Source organism: Heptranchias perlo, chromosome X, assembly GCF_035084215.1.
Source record: "Heptranchias perlo isolate sHepPer1 chromosome X, sHepPer1.hap1, whole genome shotgun sequence".
NCBI classification, from domain to species: domain Eukaryota; kingdom Metazoa; phylum Chordata; class Chondrichthyes; order Hexanchiformes; family Hexanchidae; genus Heptranchias; species Heptranchias perlo.
The window spans coordinates 2,806,055-2,829,839 of record NC_090370.1 but is presented as its reverse complement, the minus strand read 5'-3'; the positions used below and the strand labels follow the sequence as shown (position 1 = coordinate 2,829,839).

Genomic DNA, 23,785 nt, shown 5'->3' with positions numbered 1-23,785 from the left:
ATGACAGGAGCATTATACCATGTAACACACAGGTTATTATTCTGCTGCTAAGGTGAAACTGTGTAACTTGCCTACGAGGGTCAGCTAGAGGCTAATTGCTGGGAAAATCTTTTATTTTCGTTAAGTCCAGTGCTGTTTTTTCTGTTGAAAGTCATCTCTTCTGCTCGGTTTCTACTCTTTTAATTGTGTCTGGGATTAATTTAAAATCACCTGGTGAAACTCTGGTCCATAATAGTGATTATGTAGCAACAATAGAAGAAAAGTAGCCAAAAGGTATGAATGTCAGCAGCAAAAATCAGAAAGGATGAGGTGAAATGTTAAAATTTGACGTTTGTATTGTAAACTGGAAAACATTTGGGAATATGTTTAAGGCTCTAACACACTTGAGCGGTCTGGATGATGTTTCTAAGCTGCTGGAGCTCTGTTGTCATGGTTTGACATTGTGTCATGGTTTTTAAGGTTGCCTCTTGGTAACCCTAAAGGTGACTGCACCCTCAAACAAACCACTTCTGACTATTGCCACTGCAGTGGTGACTATTTGTGAGATATTTAGTAGATTGATTGTGGGTTTAACAAAAACCAGAGTACCGTTATATCCGGTAAAAGATCTTGTTCGAGCCACAGTTTGTTGCAGTGATCTCTGTTTTCTGTTTGTTCTTTTGCAGGACAGTGCCAGTTTTGTGAACCAACAGGCCTTGCGAGCCCAGCGGATATTTTCCACATCAACACTGTAGGACAGTTAGTCATGACATTTGATGTGTCTTCCAGCAAGCAAGCATTGGTGTTCGGAGACTCTGGAGGGTGTGTGCATCTATGGGCAGATTCACCAGATGCTACATTTAATACCTACTCCCGTGAGACCGAGTTTCCGATGCCATGCATGGTAGATACCCTGCCACACCTGGACTGGAACGATGATCTCTTGCCTTTATCGCTCATTCCCGTGCCTCTGATCACTGAGTCTCTATTGTCTGACTGGCCAACAACAAATTCCATTGTTACACCCAGGTAACTGAAAGTTTATGGTTGGACACTTGTAAATGGGCACTGAGGCACACAAGTACAAGTCAGCTTAAACTAATTGATTGAATTTGCTTACTATCTAAAACATCTACTATTTAAACTTTTTTCCAGCACATTGAGCTTTTGACTTCTCACTTCCCCCTTACTCAACAATGCGTCATTTTAATAACTTCCAATCAAAGTATTGTTCCTTTCATTGGCAATTTTTTCCATTATTTCTCCCAGTGGATAAAAACCACAGATGGAAATACCATTTAGTGAGTCACTTCATTCCTCTCTCTCCCCCACATTCACTTCTATTTCTTGTTTTTCTCCATTTACAGGTTATACCAATAGCTGTATCCACATTGTTTAGCCAGGAACATCAGAAGCCATCACATGTAATGGGTAGTTGAAAATAAATTGGACTGCATGCAAGACTTTCCTCACCAACAACATGTACTAATTACTTTGCTGACAGCTTGTTCATGTATTACGTTTGGGTGATCATAAAGGCGGGGGTAATCTTCGTGGCATAATGTTGCTGCTGTGCATTGAAATTGGTCTATGATTTATGACTATACAATTTCTGGAAAGGGGAACAAAGCAAACAAAAATATATCAATATTTCTGGTATTACAGAATGCCCCAATGTCCTCGATCTTCTTGGAGATGCACAGTTCACTTTGAAGATCTTGTAATTCCTCAGTAACTAAAAATGGCCGGGTAGTCTGTTTTATATTAAATATCCTGGTGGTTACTTTATTTCAGACGAGCTCCGCCTGTCGATCTTGAGATATTGCGTACAATGAAGAAAGTTGGGTTTATTGGATATGCTCCGAATCCCAAAACGAAGCTGAGAAATCAGGTAATAAAAAGAGACAATACACAATTCTATACCAGTAGTTAAGTGGTATATTTATTTAAAGCAGTTATGGTCTTGATGGATAAATGATTTGGTACTGGGTGGAACACAGATTCATGTCTTGTTGTTTAGCACCTTACTTGGAAAGCTGCTGGCTGAAATGAGCTAGTTTCATTTGAAAAAAATCTGTCCTTTTAAAGAAGAATGTTACCAAGCTCCCCTATTGATTCACTTGGTGAAGGCAGCATTTATCAGTCATACATACCAAAAGATCCTTGATTCATTTCCTGGTCTGTGCTAAGTTAGCTGGGATGGCAGTAGAGATGCTGCAGTCTGCGTCAGTGCCCTTGGGCAAGGGAGGGGAAGATCATCCAAGGTCCTCATGCCTACTCACCATCCAGCAACCGCTGCTGAAATGCGTGTGTGGAGTTAGGTGAGGATAATATTGGGCTCAGTTATGATGCTCCTCACGGTTAAAAAGCCTGTTGCAACTCACTGTTTAGGTTTACGGATGGAGATGGTTGCCGGTGGGAAGCTGGCGTGTGTGGTACTGATTCCTGCCTGGAATGGCATGACATTGTGGCATTCTCTGTTAATATACAGGCATGCAGAGATGGGCAGTTTAGAGTTCTTTACTGTTAACTTGTTTTTTTTAACACTTGAGACAATTCTATAATGGCTGTCACCAGGGTACTTTTCTAAGTTGACATCTTCATGGAGAAAACAAGTTTTAAATGAATTAAACAATTTCCCTAATATTTGATGCTCTCCCTTCCTTTTCTGGATCCTTCCCATCCTACTCAGCAGCTGCGTTGGTGGGCAGACCACCTGCTCCCAGACCTCTAGTTAAGCTATTGAGTAGTTAGGAGTTGTGACAGAATGAACCAGGGTAACGATCTTTGAATTTCCCTGCAAGGAAGCCCCCAACTTCTGGTTCTCTTTCCCACATGTTCAGGCTGAGATGGGAACTCACTGTAATTGTGGGCATGAGCCTGAGTGCCACAGTACATTTGTGCAGCAACATACCATACTATAACCTCTTGTAACCTTATAGCCAAAACTGCATGCGGGGAAAGTCCAATTTTATTTGTTTTGAATTCATAAGCATTTGCTACAGTGGCGTATTTGGATTAAATGGACCAGTTTGCCACATACGGAATTGAGTGCGTAGCTTTAGTTGTGGCACATCCACATTGGTGCAAGCTAAACCAATATTTGCAGTTTAAAAAGTGCGGCTTTTAAATTTGCCAACAAAATCCAGTGCTCTGTTTGAATAGAAAATCAAAGGTCATATGCTTATAATTTTAGCTTTTTTTTTGCCCATTTTCTCTCCTCCTTCTGAAGGCACTGACTCGTGGTTATACAGGAACCAGCAGCCCTCTGGTACTGCTCTCAAGTGGCCATTCTTCATGTGTGTACCTAGACAGTGAGTGTCAGCAAGCTATTCTACTACGGGAGCATATTTGCCAAGCCTGATTCTGCGCAAGTGCACTTTCCGGCAGAGGTCACTGGATAATGACCAGGTGTGGGAACCCTGACATTTTTTTCTTCCCTTCCTTGGCCGATGCTAATTGTAGTGCTGCTCACACTGCTGTCCCAGTTAAGGTCAGGAACTCGGCACAGACCGGGTATTGAACCTGGGATCAGTAATACACTGGGTGGTGCTGTTACCCTATAGGCCATTGGAAGAGCCCACTGTGTTTTTTTTAGTATGTCTAATTATTTATTGAAGTAAGTTATTTGTTTATAGGTTCCATATAAATTGAAGGAGATGGATGCAGAATTTGACAGCTACAATCAAATCCCAGAGTCTCCTATTGGAAGGGAGGAAGAGCCTCATCTGTACATGGTGCCAAAGAAATATCGAAAGGTCTGATGCAAAGAAAATCCATACTGTAGACTATATAGTTTACAGGTCAATGCCTAGATACCTCTTACTATTCTGAGGTTTAGGGCTGTGTTAATACAGACATCACATTAAAGAGAACTAAGGAGAAGCTCACTTGCTTTAATAGAAGAGTGACTTACTGGGATGAGTTCCTATCCTAAAAAATGGTGGTGTGTTAATGAATGAGACTAAAGGTATGGACATTTGTGCCCAGTCTGTATTTTAACAATCATATAGTCTGCTGTAGTCATTTGATCTGGGCTTCTTTTAGCTGCTACACAGTCTGGTGCTCGGCAAATCTTTGGCCACTTTTTTTTCTGTAAGTTCACTGCCCCGATCTCTTCCCCAGGCCTCAATCATGATGTTTGTGGATTCGCTGCCTTGGAGCCAGAAGATTGTACATTAGTGGGATACTCTCTTGAGCAGAGGCTCCCAGGAGAGGACATCAAACATTGAGGGATCATGTCCTGAATTTTGAGCTTTGTCAGGGAGCAAGTGTTTTCTGGAAGTGTTGGGTGTCTCCCTTAGTTGGCTAGCACTTTGCTTCTTCCATCAACCTTGAGGTTTGTGTCAGGCCTTTCTTCTGCCAGGCCAGGACCCCCCCGTGCCCCCCCCCGCTTTGGGGGAATTTCTTTCCCCCCATTAATGACTGGTCTATGCCTTTTAAGACCAAGAAGGAGCAATTGGTTGTGTGTTTTTTGTTTTAAATATCAGTTTGATTATGAAGAATTCTTTGGAATATTTGACCTGTGCCTAAATTATTCAGCAGTTTGATTGTATGTTTGTTTGTTTAGGTTACAATAAAATACTCAAAACTTGGTTTGGAAGACTTTGATTTCAAACACTACAACAAGACGCTGTTTGCAGGTCTGGAGCCGCACATTCCTAACGCCTACTGCAATTGCATGATTCAGGTCAGTTACACTTCCTATCTCTCTGCCTTCTAACTGTCAGCATTTTTTAAAAAAAAGATTGAACACCCTCCTGGACGTGTTCACCAAGATCATGAAATCAGTAATGTAAACAAAACAATAGAGGTCATGATTTTAGCAGGTAAGGAACTGAGCTTGCACCCCACTATTCTGTGGGACCGTGTGTTGGGACTCTCTTGTGCAATTCAGTAATTATAATTTTAAGAATCTTCTAATGTAATTAGTGACCATCCGAGTACTGATTCATCCTGCTTAATGTGCAGAGTAGAGGATGTTAGAATTCAAACTATAGTTAGTTCTAGCTCTAGTGTTTTTGAAGTTTATTTAATTCACATGCCTAGAAGTTTAGTTTCTTAGCGTAGAAAAGTGCTTCATTCTTCACTAGCATTAATGAATGCTATGAGTGGTGCAGTTAATGCTTCCACCTTGCTGTGCACATATTAGTAAAATAATGGGTTTTCTCCTGCAGCAACTTTCTTATCTTAGCTGCACAGTTTGCAAGGATGAGGGAATCCATAATTGGAAACCAAATAGTTCCCCACAGGGATGTAAGGACATTGCCAAGTGAATCACCGTATCGCCAAACAGCTCCAGCAAAGGAACTGCAGTGTATCATGTCTTCATTTTATAGCATTAGATACTGAATACAAATTTTAAAAAACATTACTTTAGATGTCTTTATTTCACTGTGAATTGAGATGGCCAGGTTTTACAGTACAAGTGTATCAAGCCACAGAAAGGTCAGATGTGGTTTTGTGCCTGCAGTTTCCCACTCACTGCAAGTTCCCAGTTCCCATTTGGCCGCCTGGTTGAGGTGATTAGTGAGTAGACGAAGGCCAGGTGCTTCCGCACAAGCAGGAAGAATGGGAGGAAATTAGCAAGCAAGTCACCCTGAGCCACCTGAGCACTGGTAGATAGTTGCACAGCGTACAGGCAGGGGTCAGAGAGCAGGGTGGCTAATTAATCCTGGGAGCGAATGAGATTATGTATTTACTATTTAACTTCTCTGTCTGCTGGCTATGAGGGATCTAACTAAAATGATTTTGGCCAGTTTCAGTCCAGTTGCTTATGGCCTTGGGTCTAGACCCACAACACAGATTTGACCCAAATTTGGTATTTATTGGCATTAAATTGCCAATCTTATTCCTAGAGGCCACAATAGGGAGACAGAAACATGTCATACTAGAGCAGTAGAGGGTGCTCTTCTGAGGTTGGGGCTGAGGCACATTGTTTGGGTAGGGTAGAGGGAGCTTTACTCTGCATCTAACTTGGGAGTACTTGATGGAACAGGGAGTTCCTGATATGGAAAGTGGTCCATTTCCTAGAAATAAGATCCATCACATTGATAAGTGAATATGTACAATTTAGGATAAATATATTTTATATAATTTTGATTATTATATCTGTCTTGAAAAGTTTCAATCTGTTGATGTGTGTGTTTTCTTTTTTTCTCTGTCGCTCTTTTCTCCCATTACAGGTGCTGTATTTGTTGGAGCCCATTCGCTGCCATGTTCAAAATCATCTCTGTCAGAAGGAGTTCTGCTTGGGCTGTGAACTCGGATTTTTGTTTCACATGCTCGACCTCTCGAGAGGCGACCCTTGCCAGGTAAATGGGTGCTGAGCCAGTCTAGCTCCTATAAAATAAACATGGCTTGTGTACACTTTTACTCGATTTTTGATCATGACACCTATGGTGTAGATTGTTGAAACTGTGTACCTTGTTGGCCAGACTTGATGTCCGCATTTTGCAGATTTCTAAAAAAAAAAGCAAAAAACTGCAAATGCTGGAAACCTGAAACAGAAACAGTAAATACTGGAAACACTCTTGGGTAGTCAGCATCTGTGGAAAGAACAGACAAGTGCATATTGTACATTTATTTTTTGTGTATTGTCAGAAGAGGCAATCAAAAAAAAAAGTTTTAAGTCTGATCCAAAAATGTTCTTCCTCCCCTCTTTTAAATCTCTCTTGCCACCCCCCCCCCCCCTTCTCTGGTTTTCCTTCTCTATCTGTGGTGAAATGCCAGACCTCAACTCAGCACAGCATCCCTGCTGAGATTGGGAATACAGAGTGAGTTATCAAGCTCGTATCCTGCCACTTTGCCACAATGTGGTCATGCTCTACTGCAGTGTTATTATCATTTAAAGTTTTTACTGCAAGCTGTGTTCCAAAACAAATTTGAAGCATTCTAAGATAAATTAAATCTTGTGTGTATTACTGACATTTTCTCTTATTGGACAAAGCATACAGAATTTGTCAACAATTGAGACTTGAGTGTACGACTAAACTTCAGGTTAAGATTTCATCCCATACTGTATGCTGCGTAATATTTGCACCTATTCTTATGTTCTTATTATATTTCACATTAAAATTGCAATAATTCATTCTAATAACCACTTTGCTAACAGTGGCAGGACCACTAAGTGCAACTGAACTTGCTGTTAGTAATCTCAACAGCACCATCTACAGTTTTGTCGTGGAATTATTGTGCCCTGGTATGCAGCAGTTTTTTTGAATTCATTGATTTTTGTATGCTGTTTATTTTCAAGGGGGGGGTTGCGGAGGGAGATGGAGAAGAACTTAGTGCACTCTTCAACAATGGATCAAACAGTGGGACGTGGTTGTGGGTGCCTCGAAATGTGGTTTTATGGCTTAAGAGGGGATCGTGAAATGACTGATTAGAAAATACAGGGTCAAGTGTCCCAATTGCTTCATACCTGGGGATCCTGGTGGGTGACAACTTTAGCCTGGACTCAATGTTTTAGGGCCGCGTGAAGGGTGCTTTGACCTTTCGCCCCTTTCTTTAATGACAGAAAAGTCTCAATGCAGATTAAGCTGGTGCGGCATGATTATGTCCAAATAGTTCTCCCTCATGGCTTTGAATCCCTATACATGGAATGGTTCCATTAGCTCATGCAAGGTGAATCTGTGGCAAAAAGAGGAAATGGTGGCAGGGAAGGCTCTGGCCTACAGTGACCTGTTGCTCAGCACCCTGGGGGAGAAGTTGGCCACATGGGCATTTCTGTTTGCCAAATCCCCTCATACGAGGGCCTGGATTAAGCAGTTGGTGACGAGTAAGGCAGGTATGTGGCATTGGACTTGAACCCCTAGATCACATTGTAAGCTGTCTTGTGTAAATCCTTCCACCACACTGAAGGCAAATGCCTGCCTTATAGCTGATGGGGAAACTCTTGAGGCTTGGCATGACAGCTACTGGAAAGTGTTGTCTCGTATATCCAGGGTTTGGTGCCTACCATAATTGAGTTGCAGAGGCAAGCAGTTGCTGAAGCTCGGCACCTTCAACTGGTAGAACCACTGTTCTATGAGGTATGGTGTGTGTCCATGCTGGGGTCATGAGAATAATGACAATACTCTTGCACATTGAATCGTGAATTGTGCTGCTCACGATGTCTCTTTTGGGGAGTTTCTTGCAGCTACTGTTCACCTAACATTGGCTCAAAGCCGCGCTTGTCCGTTATCTAATATCTTCGTTGAAAGTGAGGGGAGGGTAAATGGGGTCTTTTCGGGTCATGTTGGCTCCAAGATGAGACCCCTAGCAATGGAAGATTAGAACTCAAATCAACCCACCTTGGCAGAGGTGGTAATCCAAAACCTGAGCCTGATGGGCCTGCAGTACTCTGGGGCACTGTTAATGATTGACCAGCCAGCCTGGCTCATCAATAGAGGGGTAGATTTGGGGCTGGGATTCCTCTCCTTGGCTCCAGATAGAGCACGGGCTCCTGGGTTAACGGGTAATGTGGCCCTGGCTGGACAAGCATACCAGTGCTGTCTGGTGGTAAGCAGTGCAGTCTTACTTGGTTAAACTCCGAACAGTACCCCTGTGCAGACTTTAGATGTTGCCAACTTGTGATTAAGCTCTCTGAAATTGGGGTAAGTGGAGTATATCCAAACAGGGAGAGAGTGTGCTCTCCATATTGGGCAAGCAGAACCTCTACCTGTGTGGGTTTCTCAGTAATTTGCTTTGGAGACTGTGTGATGGGTTTTCACATGTGTTAGATGAATGCCTGACCAAAAAGCAGGAAACATTTTGTAATAACTTTGGAAATGTAAAAGTTGTAACCATACAACATTTCATTGGACTAAACAATATTATATAAACAATTAAAAAAGGAAATTATAGAAATGTTGAAAAATACTCCTTTTTATGATAGGTTTACACATATGCTAACTGTATGCTAACCTGAATCAACATTATTATAAAATCACAAGGTAGGTACAGATCGAAAAGGCCATTCATCCCATCACAGCTCATCCATTTAGAAAGAAAATCCTACAGTTCCTCGATCATGGCATTCAGTGAGCTTTTGACTAACTCCACTACCCAACCCAGACATAAAAGCACTGGAAAGGTACAACAGGTCTGTCTGCATCTGTAAAGAGAAATAACCGATTAATGTTTCGGGTGTAGACCTCTCCTCAGACTGGAAAATAATTGAGCTCAAAAGGAACGGGGAAGAAAGCAATTCTGCCTGACCTCTATCCTAAATTGGCCTTTCACCAGTTTGAGCCTATTCCCCCTTGTGTTACTGTCATGGCTTACCTTGAAGTAGAGGTGACCATATAGAAGTAAATAATGTTAACAGTATCCTGTTCTACACTGTTGAGCCTCATGTACTTCTATATGGTCACCTGTTTCTTTTGAGAGGAAGGAGTCCCAGTTTTAAGCTGTGGATGGATGTAAAATTGGGGGAAAAACAAAATCCTGTTTTTCTGTTTCCTTTCACTTTGTCTATTAGGCCAGCAATTTCCTTCGTGCTTTCCGAACTATTCCAGAAGCATCAGCTTTGGGGTTGATCTTGGCTGATTCTGATGAAGCGACTGGGAAGGTGAATCTAGGACGACTGATACAAAGCTGGAACCGATTTATATTGACACAGCTACACCAGGAGACGCAGGAGCAGGAGGGCCCAAAGGCCTATCGGAGTGTGATGGGGAGGTGAGACAGCACTATCGTGACATGGACCGAACCCGAGTTTGTACGGATTTATTTGTATCCAATACACAGGCAATATGCAACACCATGTGCTGTTAAATGAAGGATTATTACACATTTGTGTGGAGATAGTTGGATTTTCCCCTCTTATCGGTATCCCCACAATTGGACATCACACAGCAGTCAGTTCTGAACAAAAACACTCTTTAAAATTCAGTTTTCTCTCATGGGCAACTGACCATATCTGTGATAAATGATGCAGATCTTTGTAGTGCATGTGACACAGTGCCTCAGCACCAAAGCAAGATATCTCGATGTGGGTGAATGTAGGTTTGCTTATTCTTTTCTCCCTTCACTCTGCTGAGTTCTAAACCTCAGTCCCACTACTGTAGCGAGGTACTGAGCAGAGGTGAGGCACACCTTCCCACAGGGATATTGCAAAAAGTCACAGCAAGCAGTGGTAAATATCTCTGTTCATAAGTACATCACTCCTGAGTTCTGAGGTCAGCCTCGTATACGGGGATGTTTATCACATCTTACTGTTGCCTGTTACATGTGCCCTATGTAATTTCACCATCGATAAGGATATATTCTACAGTGTCTCTGCAGAATAAATGAGCCTGAATGGCAAAATGAAAGATTTACATATTGGCTGACTTGTATAATATGGTATAAGGATGATCATTTTCGAAGTAATCGGATGATTTAATGGCATCATTTGAGCACCTATATTATTGTGTTTTTTGTATGGGGGAGGGGGGTTACTTAATGAATGGCGAAGGGGTCATTGTTTTCCTGTCATGTCCACCTCACCAGCAAATGGTGACAGAATAGCATTTGTAAAACGTCTTTAAGCTGTAGGGGGAGTAAAGAGAGTAGTTGGTTTGTGATGACACCCTTCACATGATTAACATAGTTAAAGCACACAAGAGACTAATTGCTTGACCTATTTGTACCAAACAGAATATAATATACCATTTAAATGCAATACCCTCTTAAACTCTTCCATTTTGAATTTCAGTACATTTGGATCCTCTGGTGAATCTGTGATTGGGAAGTTGTTTGGTTGTGAAGTTGAGAACTGTAGTACTTGTCGCTGTGGAAAGGAAACTGTTCGAGTTTCTTCGAGTCTGCTTTTCACTTTGCAGTACCCTGATATGAATAGTGCTGGTGAGTAATGCACAGAAAATAATGGCTATCCAGTGAGATCACTCTTGCTTCACCTTCGCCATTGCAGTTCAGGAAATTTTTATACTTTTCATACATTGAAGTATGATGCCTGGACTGTGATCGATACTCTCATAACTTCTATATCGGTAAACTATCAGATTTCTGGAGGCATTGTTTATAGTATGTTGGAGTACGTTGTTTTATAAAGACAGGCGTGCACAGTGTATTCATCAGCAGCTAAAGTGGAGCTGAGTGTAACTTGGTCTGTCCTTTTAAGGCCACAGTCTGATTGCCGGAGCTAGGCACATCCTGAGGTCATTTATAGGCTCATTACTGTTAAGTTCATTCTGAGGTCAAATAAAGGGCAATTTTCTCTGTAGGTTAGTAGCTGTTTATAAAATCCCCAGGGTACTGCCTAAGGTTAAAAGATATCAACAGTAAATGACTGGCTTTCTGTTCTTTGTAATTTTTTTAAGGATGATGCAAATTTGCAAAGATGACAAAGTGTGATCCCTAAAGTGTCACTATCTCAAAATGCTCTGTCTAACTATAATATACTAAAAATCTTATGTCTGCATGCATTCCTGTCAACTTTTCCCATTTATAAATTCCTATATCCATATTTATAATGGAAACTCTCTATTTAAACTTGTCACGCTGTAAAATTACACTGTCCCACCAATGGTGGGGTTGTAGTGCCTCAGTTTTGTGTCTCCTAGCTCCTCAGCATGCACTGCAGGCAAAATCCTAGGCTCCAACCAACTCTACCTCTTTCCCAAATTGCCATACGTTTTGCTATTTAACTATAAATAAAGAGATAAAATCAAAGTATATAAAAATGTCAGAATATATGACTTTAAAATGGGAACTAAATTACATCCATGCATCCTGGTCCAATTATCCCTTACCCTCTGACCCTGCTTCACCTGAAGATTGCACTTGGCCTTGCCTTCCCGTGCAACACAATGAGATATCAACCAGTAATATATTGCGCCTCGTGTATGGTGGGCACTTCCTGTACATCCTTCACTTGCTGTAACACTTTTCCCCTTTACACTTTGTTGATTTGGCTCGGAGTAAAGTGACAGTAAATCGGAACTGAAGAGCTACAGAGCATCTGAATCAAAAACAAAGAAAATAGCTAGAAGACTGTTGGAGAAACTACGAAGGAATTATGAAAATAACCAATCCTGAATGACCAGTCAGAAGAATCTACCAATAATAATTTAAAAAAGAACCAACCAAATCACTCAAGTTTTTGAAACAGAAATCATTCACTACTTTTTCTCTAACTGAAATTTCTAATGTCTGAAATGAGATTTTGAACAAAATAAAAACAGAAAATTGCATTTTGTAAGAATGTGACTAAATTTATAACTAGGCAGAAGCTGATATTGTGAAAAAGGAAATCTGTCTGCTTTGTATATCTTCTATGAACTCAAAGCTATTTGAAAAATCACACTTTAATTGATTGATCCCAGTTCTTTATTGGATAAACTTGTAAAATGCCTCTTTTGACTTTAGACAAAATTATTCGACAGTATGAGTTTGCTGAAGTGCTGAAGAGAAGTATTTGTCTTGAACAGAACACCCAGGCCTGGTGTGAAAACTGTGAGAAGTACCAGCCTACGGTTAGTATATGGAGAGGGGGAATAAAAGGCTTAATTTACTGTGTGTGTCATGGGAGTTAAATAGGGTCCCTAACTGCAACACTGGCATCTACCCGACAATGTTTAAAATTGCCCAGGTATGTCCTGTCCACAAAAAGCAAGACAAATCCAATCCGGCCAATTACCGCCCCATCAGTCTACTCTCAATCATCAGCAAAGTGATGGAAGGTGTCGTCGACAGTGCTATCAAGCGGCACTTACTCACCAATAACCTGCTCACCGATGCTCAGTTTGGGTTCCGCCAGGATCACTCGGCTCCAGACCTCATTACAGCCTTGGTCCAAACATGGACAAAAGAGCTGAATTCCAGAGATGAGGTGAGAGTGACCGCCCTTGACATCAAGGCAGCATTTGACCGAGTGTGGCACCAAAGAGCCCTAGTAAAATTGAAGTCAATGGGAATCAGGGGGAACACTCTCCAGTGCCTGGAGTCATACCTAGTACAAAGGAAGATAGTAATGGTTGTTGGAGGCCAATCATCTCAGCCCCAGGGTATTGCTGCAGGAGTTCCTCAGGGCAGTGTCCAAGGCCCAACCATCTCCAGCTGCTTCATCAATGACCTTTCCTCCATCATAAGGTCAGAAATGGGGATGTTCGCTGATGATTGCACAGTGTTCAGTTGCATTTGCAACCCCTCAGATAATGAATCAGTCCGTGCTCGCATGCAGCAAGACCTGGACAACATCCAGGCTTGGGCTGATCTGCGGCGAGTGACTCACCTCCTGACTCCCCAAAGCCTTTCCACCATCTACAGGGCACAAGTCAGGAGTGTGATGGAATACTCTCCACTTGCTTGGATGAGTGCAGCTCCAACAACACTCAAGAAGCTCAACGCCATCCAGGACAAAGCAGCCCGCTTGATTGGTACCCCATCCACCATCCTAAACATTCACTCCCTTCACCACCGGCGCACAGGATGCACTGCAGCAACTCGCCAAGTCTTCTTCGACAGCACGTCCCAAACCCGCGACCTCTATCACCTAGAAGGACATGAGCAGCAGGCACATGGGAACAACACCACCTGCATGTTCCCCTCCAAGTCACACAACATCCCGACTTGGAAATATATCGCCGTTCCTTCATCGTCACTGGGTCAAAATCCTGGAACTCCCTTCCTAACAGCACTGTGGGAGAACCTTCACCACACGGACTGCAGCAGTTCAAGAAGGCAGCTCACCACCACCTTCTCAAGGGCAATTAGGGATGGGCAATAAATGCCGGCCTCGCCAGCGACGCCCACATCCCATGAACGAATAAAAAAAAAACTGTTCACAGACAGATATTTGGGGTGGGGGTGGGGGGGTGATTTTCAGCCAGTAAGGTCTTGGTATATTTGCCAGCAACTGTGTATAAAACCAATATCCCATGCTAGATGTAATGTGAGATGTATGGGGAATGATGGGTCAGATTGGAGGGAAGTAACCTGATGAGTGGACTCAAGTCATGGTGTAAACTTCTGAGAAGTTTGAGGGCTTTGTCAGATTGTTTTAGGATGTCCTAACTATACTTGTGTATTGAGGCTGTTTAATCTAGTAACCTATGAAAGGTGATTTTAGATTCAGATTTCATTAAATTTGGTACATATATTCATACATATTTCAATATAACTATGTAGCATTTCTTACATTGTGGTGTCTGCAGTAATAAAAGACTGCTGTACAGCAAGACATGCTTGTAGAGATGTTCAAAGATAGAACCAGAGAAAAGATACAGCACAGAAGGGGGCCATTCGGCCCATCGTGTCCGCACCAGCTCGAAGAACAACCAGGTGCCCATTCTAATCCCACCTTCCAGCACCCGGTCCATAGCCCTGCAGCTTACAGCACTTTAGGTGCACTTTTTAAAAGAGTTGAGGGTCCTTGCCTCTACCACCAATTCGGGCAGCCAATTCCAAACACCCACCACCCTCTGGGTAAAAAAGTTTTTCCTCGTGTCCCCTCTAATCCTTCCGCCAATCGGCTTAAATCCATGTCCTCTAGTTCTTGAACTCTCCGTTAGGGGAAACAGGTACTTCCTGTCTACTCTATCAGGGCCCCTCATAATTTTGTACACCTCAATCAAGTCTCCCCTCAGCCTCCTCTGCTCCAAGGAAAACAACCCCAGCCTATCCAATCTCTCCTCGTAGCTGCAATTTTCAAGCCCTGGCAACATTCTTGTAAATCTTCTCTGCACTCTCTCCAGAGCAATTACGTGGTGACCAGAACTGCGCACAATACTCTAGCTGTGGCCTTACCAGCGTTTTATACAGTTCCATCATTACATCCCTGCTTTTGTATTCTATACCTTGGCTAATAATGGTGAGCATTCCGTATGCCGCCTTCACAACCTTATCTACCTGTACTGCCACCTCAGGGATCTGTGCACATGCACTCCAAGGTCTCTCACTTCCTCTACCCCTCTCAATATATTCCCGTTTACTACGTATTCCCTTTTACTGTTTGCCCTCCCTAAGTGCATTACCTCACACTTCTCCAGGTTGAACTCCATTTGCCACTTTTCCGCCTACTCCACCAACCCATTGATATCTTCTTGGAGTCTACAGACCATAAGACATAGGAGCAGGCCTTTCAGCCCCTTGAGCCTGCTCCGCCATTCAATGAGATCATGGCTGATCTGATTTTTACCTCAACTCCACTTTCCCGCCCTTTCCCCATATCCTTTGACTCCCTTGCTGATCAAAAATTTGTCTAACTCAGCCTTGAATGTATTCAATGACTCAGCCTCCACGGCTTTTTGGGGTAAAGGATTCCAATGATTCACGGCCCTCTGGGAGAAGAAATTCCTCCTCATTTCCGTCTTAAACGGGCGACCCCTTATTCTGAGACTATGCCCCCTAGTTTTTGATTCCCCCATGAGGGGTAACATCCTCTCAGCATCTACCCTATCGAGTCCCCTCAGAATCTTGTATGTTTCAATAAGATCTCCTCTCATTCTTCTAAGCTCCAATGAGTATAGACCCAACCTGTTCAATCTTTCCTCATAAGACAACCCTTCCATACCCAGAACCAACCTAGTGAAACTACAGCTATCCTCTTCACTGTCAACTACACGGCCAATTTTTGTGTCGTCTGCAAATTTGCCAATCATGCCCCCTACATTCAAGTCCAAATCATTAATATATGCCACAAACAGCAAGGGACCCAACACTCAGCCCTGTGGCACACCACTGGAAACGGATTTCCATTCGCAAAGACATCCATCGACTTTTACCCTTTGTTTCCTGTTACTGAGCCAATTTTGGATCCAATTCGCCACATTTCCCTGTATCCCATGGGATTTCCTGGAAGAAATTGTCATTGAAGCATACATTGTGTTACTGTCTTTAACTTCTATTACTTGTACTTTTGATTGGTAGGAGGACAATGTGAGGTTAAATTTTCAATCACATAATTAGTGAACATTTTCTTACAGTGCTTGTAAGAAACACTCGCTGATGTCACTTCACAAGGATCTTGGGACAGCTCAGTCATCAAACTTATTAAAGTTTGATTTTTAATTCTGTATTTAAAAAACGAAATTAAAAGCAGCAATCCAGTCTGGAGGATCATACCCCACCTATCTCAGCCGACTCTCCAATGCTAGTACTGAGGGGGTGTTGTGTTGTCAGGTGCCATCCTTTGGATAAGTTGTTGAGCTGAGGCCCCATTTGCCTGTTTGGGTGCTTGCAGCTGAACTGGTGAAAATGTGCAAATTGGGTTGTATTAATCAATGAAGAAATACAGGAACTGTTGACTTCCCATTTTTAGTGGCTAATGGAAGGATTTTGGTGCATTTAAATAGGAATCTTACTGCACTTCCAACATTTTTAAAATTTCAAATGTATCGACTCTTTACTTTCAAAAATCCAAATTTCTTGATTGGTTACCCCAGTTTACAATTTGTCAAGACACCTGAGAATACCTGTTACATTTGAAGGTAACAGGACCATTATAGCCTATTTGCAGCAAATAATAATTGAACAGTTCCAAAAGCTTCTACAAACAAGGCTGCCTGATTCATTAGCAGTGCCATGAAGTTGCAGGTTGGAGCATGTGATTACTCACAAAAGTTGTTTCTGGTCTTCACGCTAAGTGGAAACTGGTGACTTTCATATCAGTGTAGATCAGTGCCACATATCACTATTGTGCCATCTAGTGGCACTGTATCAAAAAATGTGCTGTACAGTGCCACAAATCAATCTATTAAACTTCCAGTGTTGACTGGACATTGTGTTTTGTTCTAGGTTCAAACCAGGAATATTCGATGCTTACCTGATGTTCTTGTTATTAACTGTGAAGTTAACAGCAGAAAGGAAGCTGAATTCTGGAAATGCCAAGCTGAGGTCTGTAAAGTGGAATTAATTGTCATTATTTCAAAATTACATACTTGATGAATCTGCTAGAATTATAATAAGGGGTTACATCCCACTGGAAAGTAGGAAGTGGTGTTCTCTCTTTTAAGGAGATACTGGAATTAACAAATTTTTGAAAATGGAAAATGTAGTTCTTAACTTGTGCAGACCTGGATGTTAAGGAAAGGGGATGACTCTGACATTTCCCTGGATGAAGAGAAAGTCAGTGGCAGTAACTGCAGGCAACTTTGGAGCACCTCTTTAGTGGCTAGTTCGAGTGGTATTGGTGGATGCTTGGGAGCAGGTTACCTGATGGAATGAAGTGTGCTGCAGTGGTTTAAGGGAATGTAAAAAGCTGAGAGAAGCTTTTAAATGGCAGAAAATTGAGGCGCAGTATTATCAGAGCCCAGCAAGCTGCACCAGAGTGACATAATGTGGGTTTGCTGCCTCAGGCTAAAGTTCCATTCTTAGTTGTGTTGTTATGGGAAGTTGATGAACAAAGGCCAGGCACTCCTTCACAAGGAAAGGGAGAAAAGCAGAAGGAGGAGGTATTGGCGGTTTTAGCAGGCCTAAAAATGGATAAATCCCCAGGCCCGGACGAAATGTATCCCAGGCTACTGTGTGAGGCAAAGGAGGAGATTGCGGGGGCTCTGACACATATATTCAGAACCTCTCTGGCCACAGGGGATGTGCCAGAGGACTGGAGAACCGCTAATGTAATACCATTATTCAAGAAGGGGAGTAGGGAAAAACCGGGGAACTACAGGCCAGTGAGCCTAACATCAGTGGGAGGAAAATTATTGGAAAAAATTCTGAAGGACAAAATTAGTCTCCACTTGGAGAAGCAAGGATTAATCAGGGATAGTCAACATGGCTTTGTCAAGGGAAGATCATGTCTGACTAATTTGATTGAATTTTTTGAGGGGGTGACTAGGCGTGTGGATGAGGGTAACGCAGTGGATGTGGTATACATGGATTTCAGTAAGGCCTTCGATAAAGTCCCCCACAGGAGACTGGTCAAGAAGGTACAAGCCCATGGAATCCAGGGTGCCTTGGCACTTTGGATACAAAACTGGCTTAGTGGCAGAAGGCAGAGGGTGATGGTCGAAGGTTGTTTTTGTGACTGGAAGCCTGTGGCCAGTGGGGTACCACAGGGATCGGTGCTGGGTCCCTTGCTGTTTGTGGTCTACATTAATGACTTGGATATGAATGTAAAAGGTATGATCAGTAAGTTCGCTGATGATACAAAGATTGGTAGGGTGGTAAATAGTGAGGAGGATAGCCTCAGTCTGCAGGACGATATAGATGGGTTGGTCAGATGGGCGGAACAGTGGCAAATGGAATTTAACCCGGAAAAGTGCGAGGTGATGCACTTTGGAGGGACTAACAAGGCAAGGGAATACACAATGAATGGGAGGACCCTAGGCAAGACAGAGGGTCAGAGGGATCTTGGTGTGCAAGTTCACAGATCCCTGAAGGCGGCGGAACAGGTAGATAAGGTGGTAAAGAAGGCATATGGGATACTTGCCTTTATTAGCCGAGGCATAGAATATAAGAGCAAGGAGGTTATGATGGAGCTGTATAAAACACTGGTTAGGCCACAGCTGGAGTACTGTGTGCAGTTCTGGTCGCCACACCACAGGAAGGATGTGATCGCTTTGGAGAGGGTGCAGAGGAGATTCACCAGGATGTTACCAGGGCTGGAGCGCTTCAGCTATGAAGAGAGACTGGGAAGATTGGGTTTGTTTTCCTTGGAGCAGAGGAGGCTGAGGGGGGACATGATTGAGGTGTACAAAATTATGAGGGGCACAGATAGGATGGATACTAAGGAGCTTTTTCCCTTCGTTGAGGGTTCTATAACAAGGGGACATAGATTCAAGGTAAAAGGCGGGAGGTTTAGAGGGGATTTGAGAAAGAACTTTTTCACCCAGAGGGTGGTTGGAGTCTGGAACTCACTGCCTGAAAGGGTTGTGGAGGCAGGAACCCTCACAACATTCAAGAAGCATTTGGATGAGCACTTGAAATGGCATAGCATACAAGGCTACGGACCAAATGCTGGAATATGGGATTAGAGTAGACAGGGCTGATGGCCGGCGCGGACACGATGGGCCGAAGGGCCTCTATCCGTGCTGTATGACTCTATGACTCTATGACTCTATGAATCATTTCTAGACCATTTTGGCACATCATCTCATAGCCAGATTCAGAGCAGTATGCTGGTGTTTAGGAGCTGGCTGGCTGGCTGTGTCATGGGAAGGCTAAGAAGCTATGAGCGAGATAAAAGTTACTTTTTTGAAAAGAGGAAATTTTCCTTCCAAAAAGAGAGTAAATTAACAAAACTAACCAAAACTGCAATTACTGGTTGAAGAGAGAGGGAATGTCTTTTAATACCCATCCCATGCTGATGACTGGCCTAAGATGACAGTTTATCTGCCATCTTAGTCACTGAAATTTTACTTTGGCGATAACTCCCTTCCCCCCCCCATTTTATTGACATCATCTGTTACATTTGTGTCTTCAGATCTAACTTTCATCAGTCAGTTTTGCTGCTTTAGTGTATCCTGTATTGTACAATACACTTCACAGACTCGCTATGTGTAACCAATCAAAACGATAACTTTGATTTTCAAAAAGTCTATCCTTAATCCAAGAATGGATAGTGCTGTGGGAGAGATACTAGGTTCATTTCAGTAGTGGCCATTCATTGATATAATACCTGCCACTCAAACATATAGGCGGTGCTGTATCTGATCAAATTATTGTACCAGTCAGCTGATAATTTGATAAGGATCAAATACCAGACATGCCTTATGATTAAGTTATTAAATAGGAACAGGAGGAGGCCATTCAGCCCCTCGAGCCTGCTGGTCCATTCAGTTAGATCATGGCTGATCTGTACCTCAACTGTATTTACCTATCTTAGCTCCATATCCCTTGATATCCTTACCTAACAAAAATCTATCGATCTCAGTCTTGAAAATTTCAATTGTCCCAGCATCCGCTGCCTTTTGGGGGAGAGAATTTCAGATTTCCACTACCCTTTGTGCGAAAAAGTGCTTCCTGACATCACTCCTGAATGGCCTCGCTCTAATTTTAAGATTATGCCCTCTTGTTCTGGAAAATTACTCCTCAACCTTCTATTCTCAAGGGAATACAAGCCAAGTTCATGCAACCTGGCCTCATAATTTAACCCTTTAAGCCTCTGTGTCATTCTGGTGAACCTGCACTGTACCCCTTTCCAAGGCCGATTTATCTTCCCTGAGATTCCTTGCTACGAGGTGTGCTACTACATTGTATAGACTAGATTTAACCTGGTATATGCTGAGTTAGCTGATCTTAGCCAGGGCTCTACAGTTGGTCTCTGCCACCCACCCTAGCTCAGGGGTACTATCAGCCAGAGTCCCCACTCTGGCTCACTATCCAGTTACCACTGCTGGAAAGTGCATGTGAATGGATGTCAGGTGAGGATGGGATTTAGCTCAGCTGCAGTGCCCTTCGCGGCACTGCTTGTAGATGTTGAGTGAGAACAGGATAGAGTTTGGCTGTGATGCCTTCTATGCGCGAATAGCATGCTGGCTCACTGTTTAGGGTTACATGAATAATGGCCACTTAAATGAGGTACCAGAGGCCTGCAGGTCAGCATCTTCAGGAGAATTGGGGATGGGGCCAGTTTAAATACAGCTTTACACTGGTGGCATAAAGTGTTGTTTTTGAATATTGCTATAGTGATGTGTTTTATTTTGTTACAGTATGAATTGCACAACAAAATGAGGAAGGAAGATTTAGAAGCAATGAAAATGAAAGAAAATAACCCAACAGAATGGTAGGTTTTTTTTTGGCCTTTTCTTTCGGCGTGAGTAATGAGTTTATAATGTAGCCCAGTTCAAGTGCTTCTATTCACTAACATTGGGAGAAGTGTACTTGTGTGCACAATTGCCTTCCCTTTGTGTTCAGTTCAAGAACAACATATTGTCTCTGTCACCTGTTCACCTAAGAAACAAGAGTTCATGGCCCAAATAATTAATAAAAATACAACCCAGAGTACTTACAAAGTGGGTGTAATATCAAAAGAATGAGATCTAAGGGTAGACGTGTGTCTGCGATACTCTGATTTGTGCTCACAGTGGGCCAAACATCTGGGTAAAGGCGAGAACTAGAAAAACCTACCCTCTAGTTTTGGAAGGGCTTTGAACCACTAGTTTATACTCCTATGGTCTGTCATTCCAGTTAGTTTATTATACTGTAATTCAAATAAATGATCAATGGGAAATGATGTGCCCCTCCTGCCATGGTGAATGAATATTCTAACCTGTTATGCCACCAGCCAATTGTTGTGTTTTTTCCTCCCCAAATCTGTCTTATTACATAGAGCTGGTTAGACCTTATAAATGTGCTTAGTTAGAAATTATACATAAAGGCTTTTAGATGCTTTAGTGCAAAAAGTGGATAGGAAAAATTTAACAAAACAGTAATGGTATCACCATCTAGAATCCTAGAGTCCAGAGCTGTTTAAACAGTGTTTGGGGATTGTGGAGTATGTGATAACACAGCCTTGTGTGACTGGTTTTAATTATCTGAAGATTTCAGCTGCAACAGCAGACCATTGGTTAGTTTTCTGGGTATCCCTTTGCTCCAGAGAGCACTGCACCTTCTGAACAGAACCAGCCGGCAATTCTGTACAGAACTGAGAACTCTGCACCTTCTGAACAAAACTAGCCAGCATCTCTATGAGAACAAAGAGAATCCACAAAACTACATCAAAATGAAGCTGTGAAAAAAATGACCTTTTTTATGGTCCCATACAACACACATGCATTATTGGTCCTCTGTCCTCCTCTCATGAATTTGTAACTTTGGGAAGAAAAAGACAAACTTCAAAACAAAGATAATCTTCAGATCTTACAAGGGGCAAAATTCAAAAATACATATGTATACAAAGTGAATATAATTTTTGTAATGTTTAAATTTAAACCAGAATGGTCAGTTTGTTAATTTTTCTTTTAAAGAAAACAGTTACCACTTTTGTCATGTGTATTCAAGCATTTGCAGCTACTTAGAAACAATTCCTCAAAATATAAAAGAACAAACGGAATAAACATAGTTTGATAATTTAATGCCCTAAAGCATTTTGCATTGTTAGTGTTTCTATCCTGTGCATTTTAAATGTAGTGTTATTTTTGTGCAATATTCAAATCCCTACAATGCCGAATGTAAGAATGCAAGAAATATGTAAGAAATCTATGGCTCAGACCACATGACACACATAAGTCGCAGGCTTCCAACAGAGTATGTTAAACTACAGACCCAGGCTTTACTCTACAGGTCCACACAACATAAGTTGTGTCTCATCCTCACCTAACATTGACCCTAGTCTCCATGGCAAGTGGATGACCATATGTGACTTACTTTGCAACAAGTAGGGATAAAAAGAGAGTGCTGGAAATCTGAAATAAAAGAGCAGAATGCTGGGAATACACAGCAGGCTGGCCAGCATCTAAATCATGAACATTTCAGCTGTAAATCTACTGAAATATTTTTCTTTCAGATCGTGACCAACCTGCTGCGTATTTCTTGCATTCTCTTTTTATTTCTCAAATAAGCAGTCTTTTTCAATAGGAAGAAAAATTAGTTATTTTGCTAACTATTAATATATCTGAAACTGTACATAACTATGGTATAAATAGAATAGCCCATGGCTACCTTTGTGGTATGGTATTCATACAATTTGCGAACCTGACTGAAGGTAGCACACAGTCTTTATACAATGAACAGATCTGTAACTATACACACACTAAGTACTGTATCCGACTCATCTCCTAGGGTGACCTCTATCATCACAGTATTTTCTTTATTTAACTTCAAAGGATTTCCCAAAATAAACCTAAACCTAAAGGAAAACATTGCCCCAGTTTCCTCCTAATTGTTGAGAGATAGTAATATAAAGTTCCATTTATAAGAGGATGCTTTAATTTTTTTCAGGGAAGCACTTTGTAATGCAGAAGGCCTGAGCTTCTATACATCAATTGAGGAACTGAAAAATATTTGGATCCCCTGTTCTATCAAGATGAAGCTGACTAAAAATAAGGAGCTGGAAGTCACAAACTGGACTGAAAATGAAGATGTACGTAACTATTTCTTGGCGTTTATCCCTTGATGTATCTTTTCAAACCTTCCCTTAAAGGATTGATTCTGATGTAAAGTTTTCAATGAAGATCAGAAAAGTAATCCAAAAATAAATTCAGGTGGTGGTACAGTGGAGCTGTAATAGGAAAGCTCATATGAACAGGTTCTGATCTCAGTTGATGGAATTTGAAAGTAGGGGCTGGACAGTTCCCTTTTCGGTTGGAAAAATTAGAGGGTGAGCGACCCATACAACTGTTGTATACGTTCTAATGGCTAGTTACAGAGCAGCTTGGGCTGAGACCTGGAAGCAGATCACATGAACATCTTTTTCTGAGGGGGTTAATGTCTCTTCCACAACACATGAAAAAATTGTACACATCTGAAGGCCATAATCTGAAGGAAAGACTGTTTGAACAGAAAATTGTCTGGACTATTAAGTTTGCAGTTGATGCCCTGGTTAATTTTTCTTTTTTTTTTGGTTACAGAAATGTTTGCAGCATTACTTATTACTCTACATTATTATACAGTAATATGAAATTTGAGGAGTAAACCCATTAGCATTCAACTGTGGTTATGCAAGTAACTCACTTTTGAACAGAGTAAAGTCCATAGGAACTGTTGACTGAACTGAAATACTGCAGTACCTGTCATAGCTACTAGAGGGAGCATTGCTACTTGTACAGCTCACTGTGAGCCCAAGTGGCAGAAGCCTGGTATCAGTGTTAATGCAAGGTGGGTCCTTGTAATATACTGGAGGATTGGAATATTCTGTTCTGGACCCTGTCCTTTCTTCACCATGGCTGGCAATAGCTAATACAAGCCCAGCTTCAGTTTAGTTGTAACTGGTTTTAAA

At 42.0% G+C, this 23,785-nt stretch overlaps 1 protein-coding gene across 3 annotated transcripts in view; it reads left to right on the top strand.

Annotated features, from left to right (window-relative positions):
* Positions 1-23,785, top strand: part of pan2 (poly(A) specific ribonuclease subunit PAN2) — an 82,129-nt gene that overhangs the window by 5,141 nt on the left and 53,203 nt on the right. For all 3 annotated transcript variants that reach the window (XM_067976473.1, XM_067976471.1, XM_067976472.1), the window contains exons 4-14: positions 666-1,008; positions 1,774-1,870; positions 3,618-3,737; positions 4,550-4,669; positions 6,165-6,293; positions 9,443-9,642; positions 10,661-10,809; positions 12,334-12,440; positions 16,702-16,800; positions 20,559-20,632; positions 22,789-22,930. In XM_067976473.1, the coding sequence (XP_067832574.1) occupies positions 666-1,008; positions 1,774-1,870; positions 3,618-3,737; positions 4,550-4,669; positions 6,165-6,293; positions 9,443-9,642; positions 10,661-10,809; positions 12,334-12,440; positions 16,702-16,800; positions 20,559-20,632; positions 22,789-22,930 (1,580 nt within the window). The remainder of the gene's footprint in view (positions 1-665; positions 1,009-1,773; positions 1,871-3,617; positions 3,738-4,549; positions 4,670-6,164; positions 6,294-9,442; positions 9,643-10,660; positions 10,810-12,333; positions 12,441-16,701; positions 16,801-20,558; positions 20,633-22,788; positions 22,931-23,785) is intronic.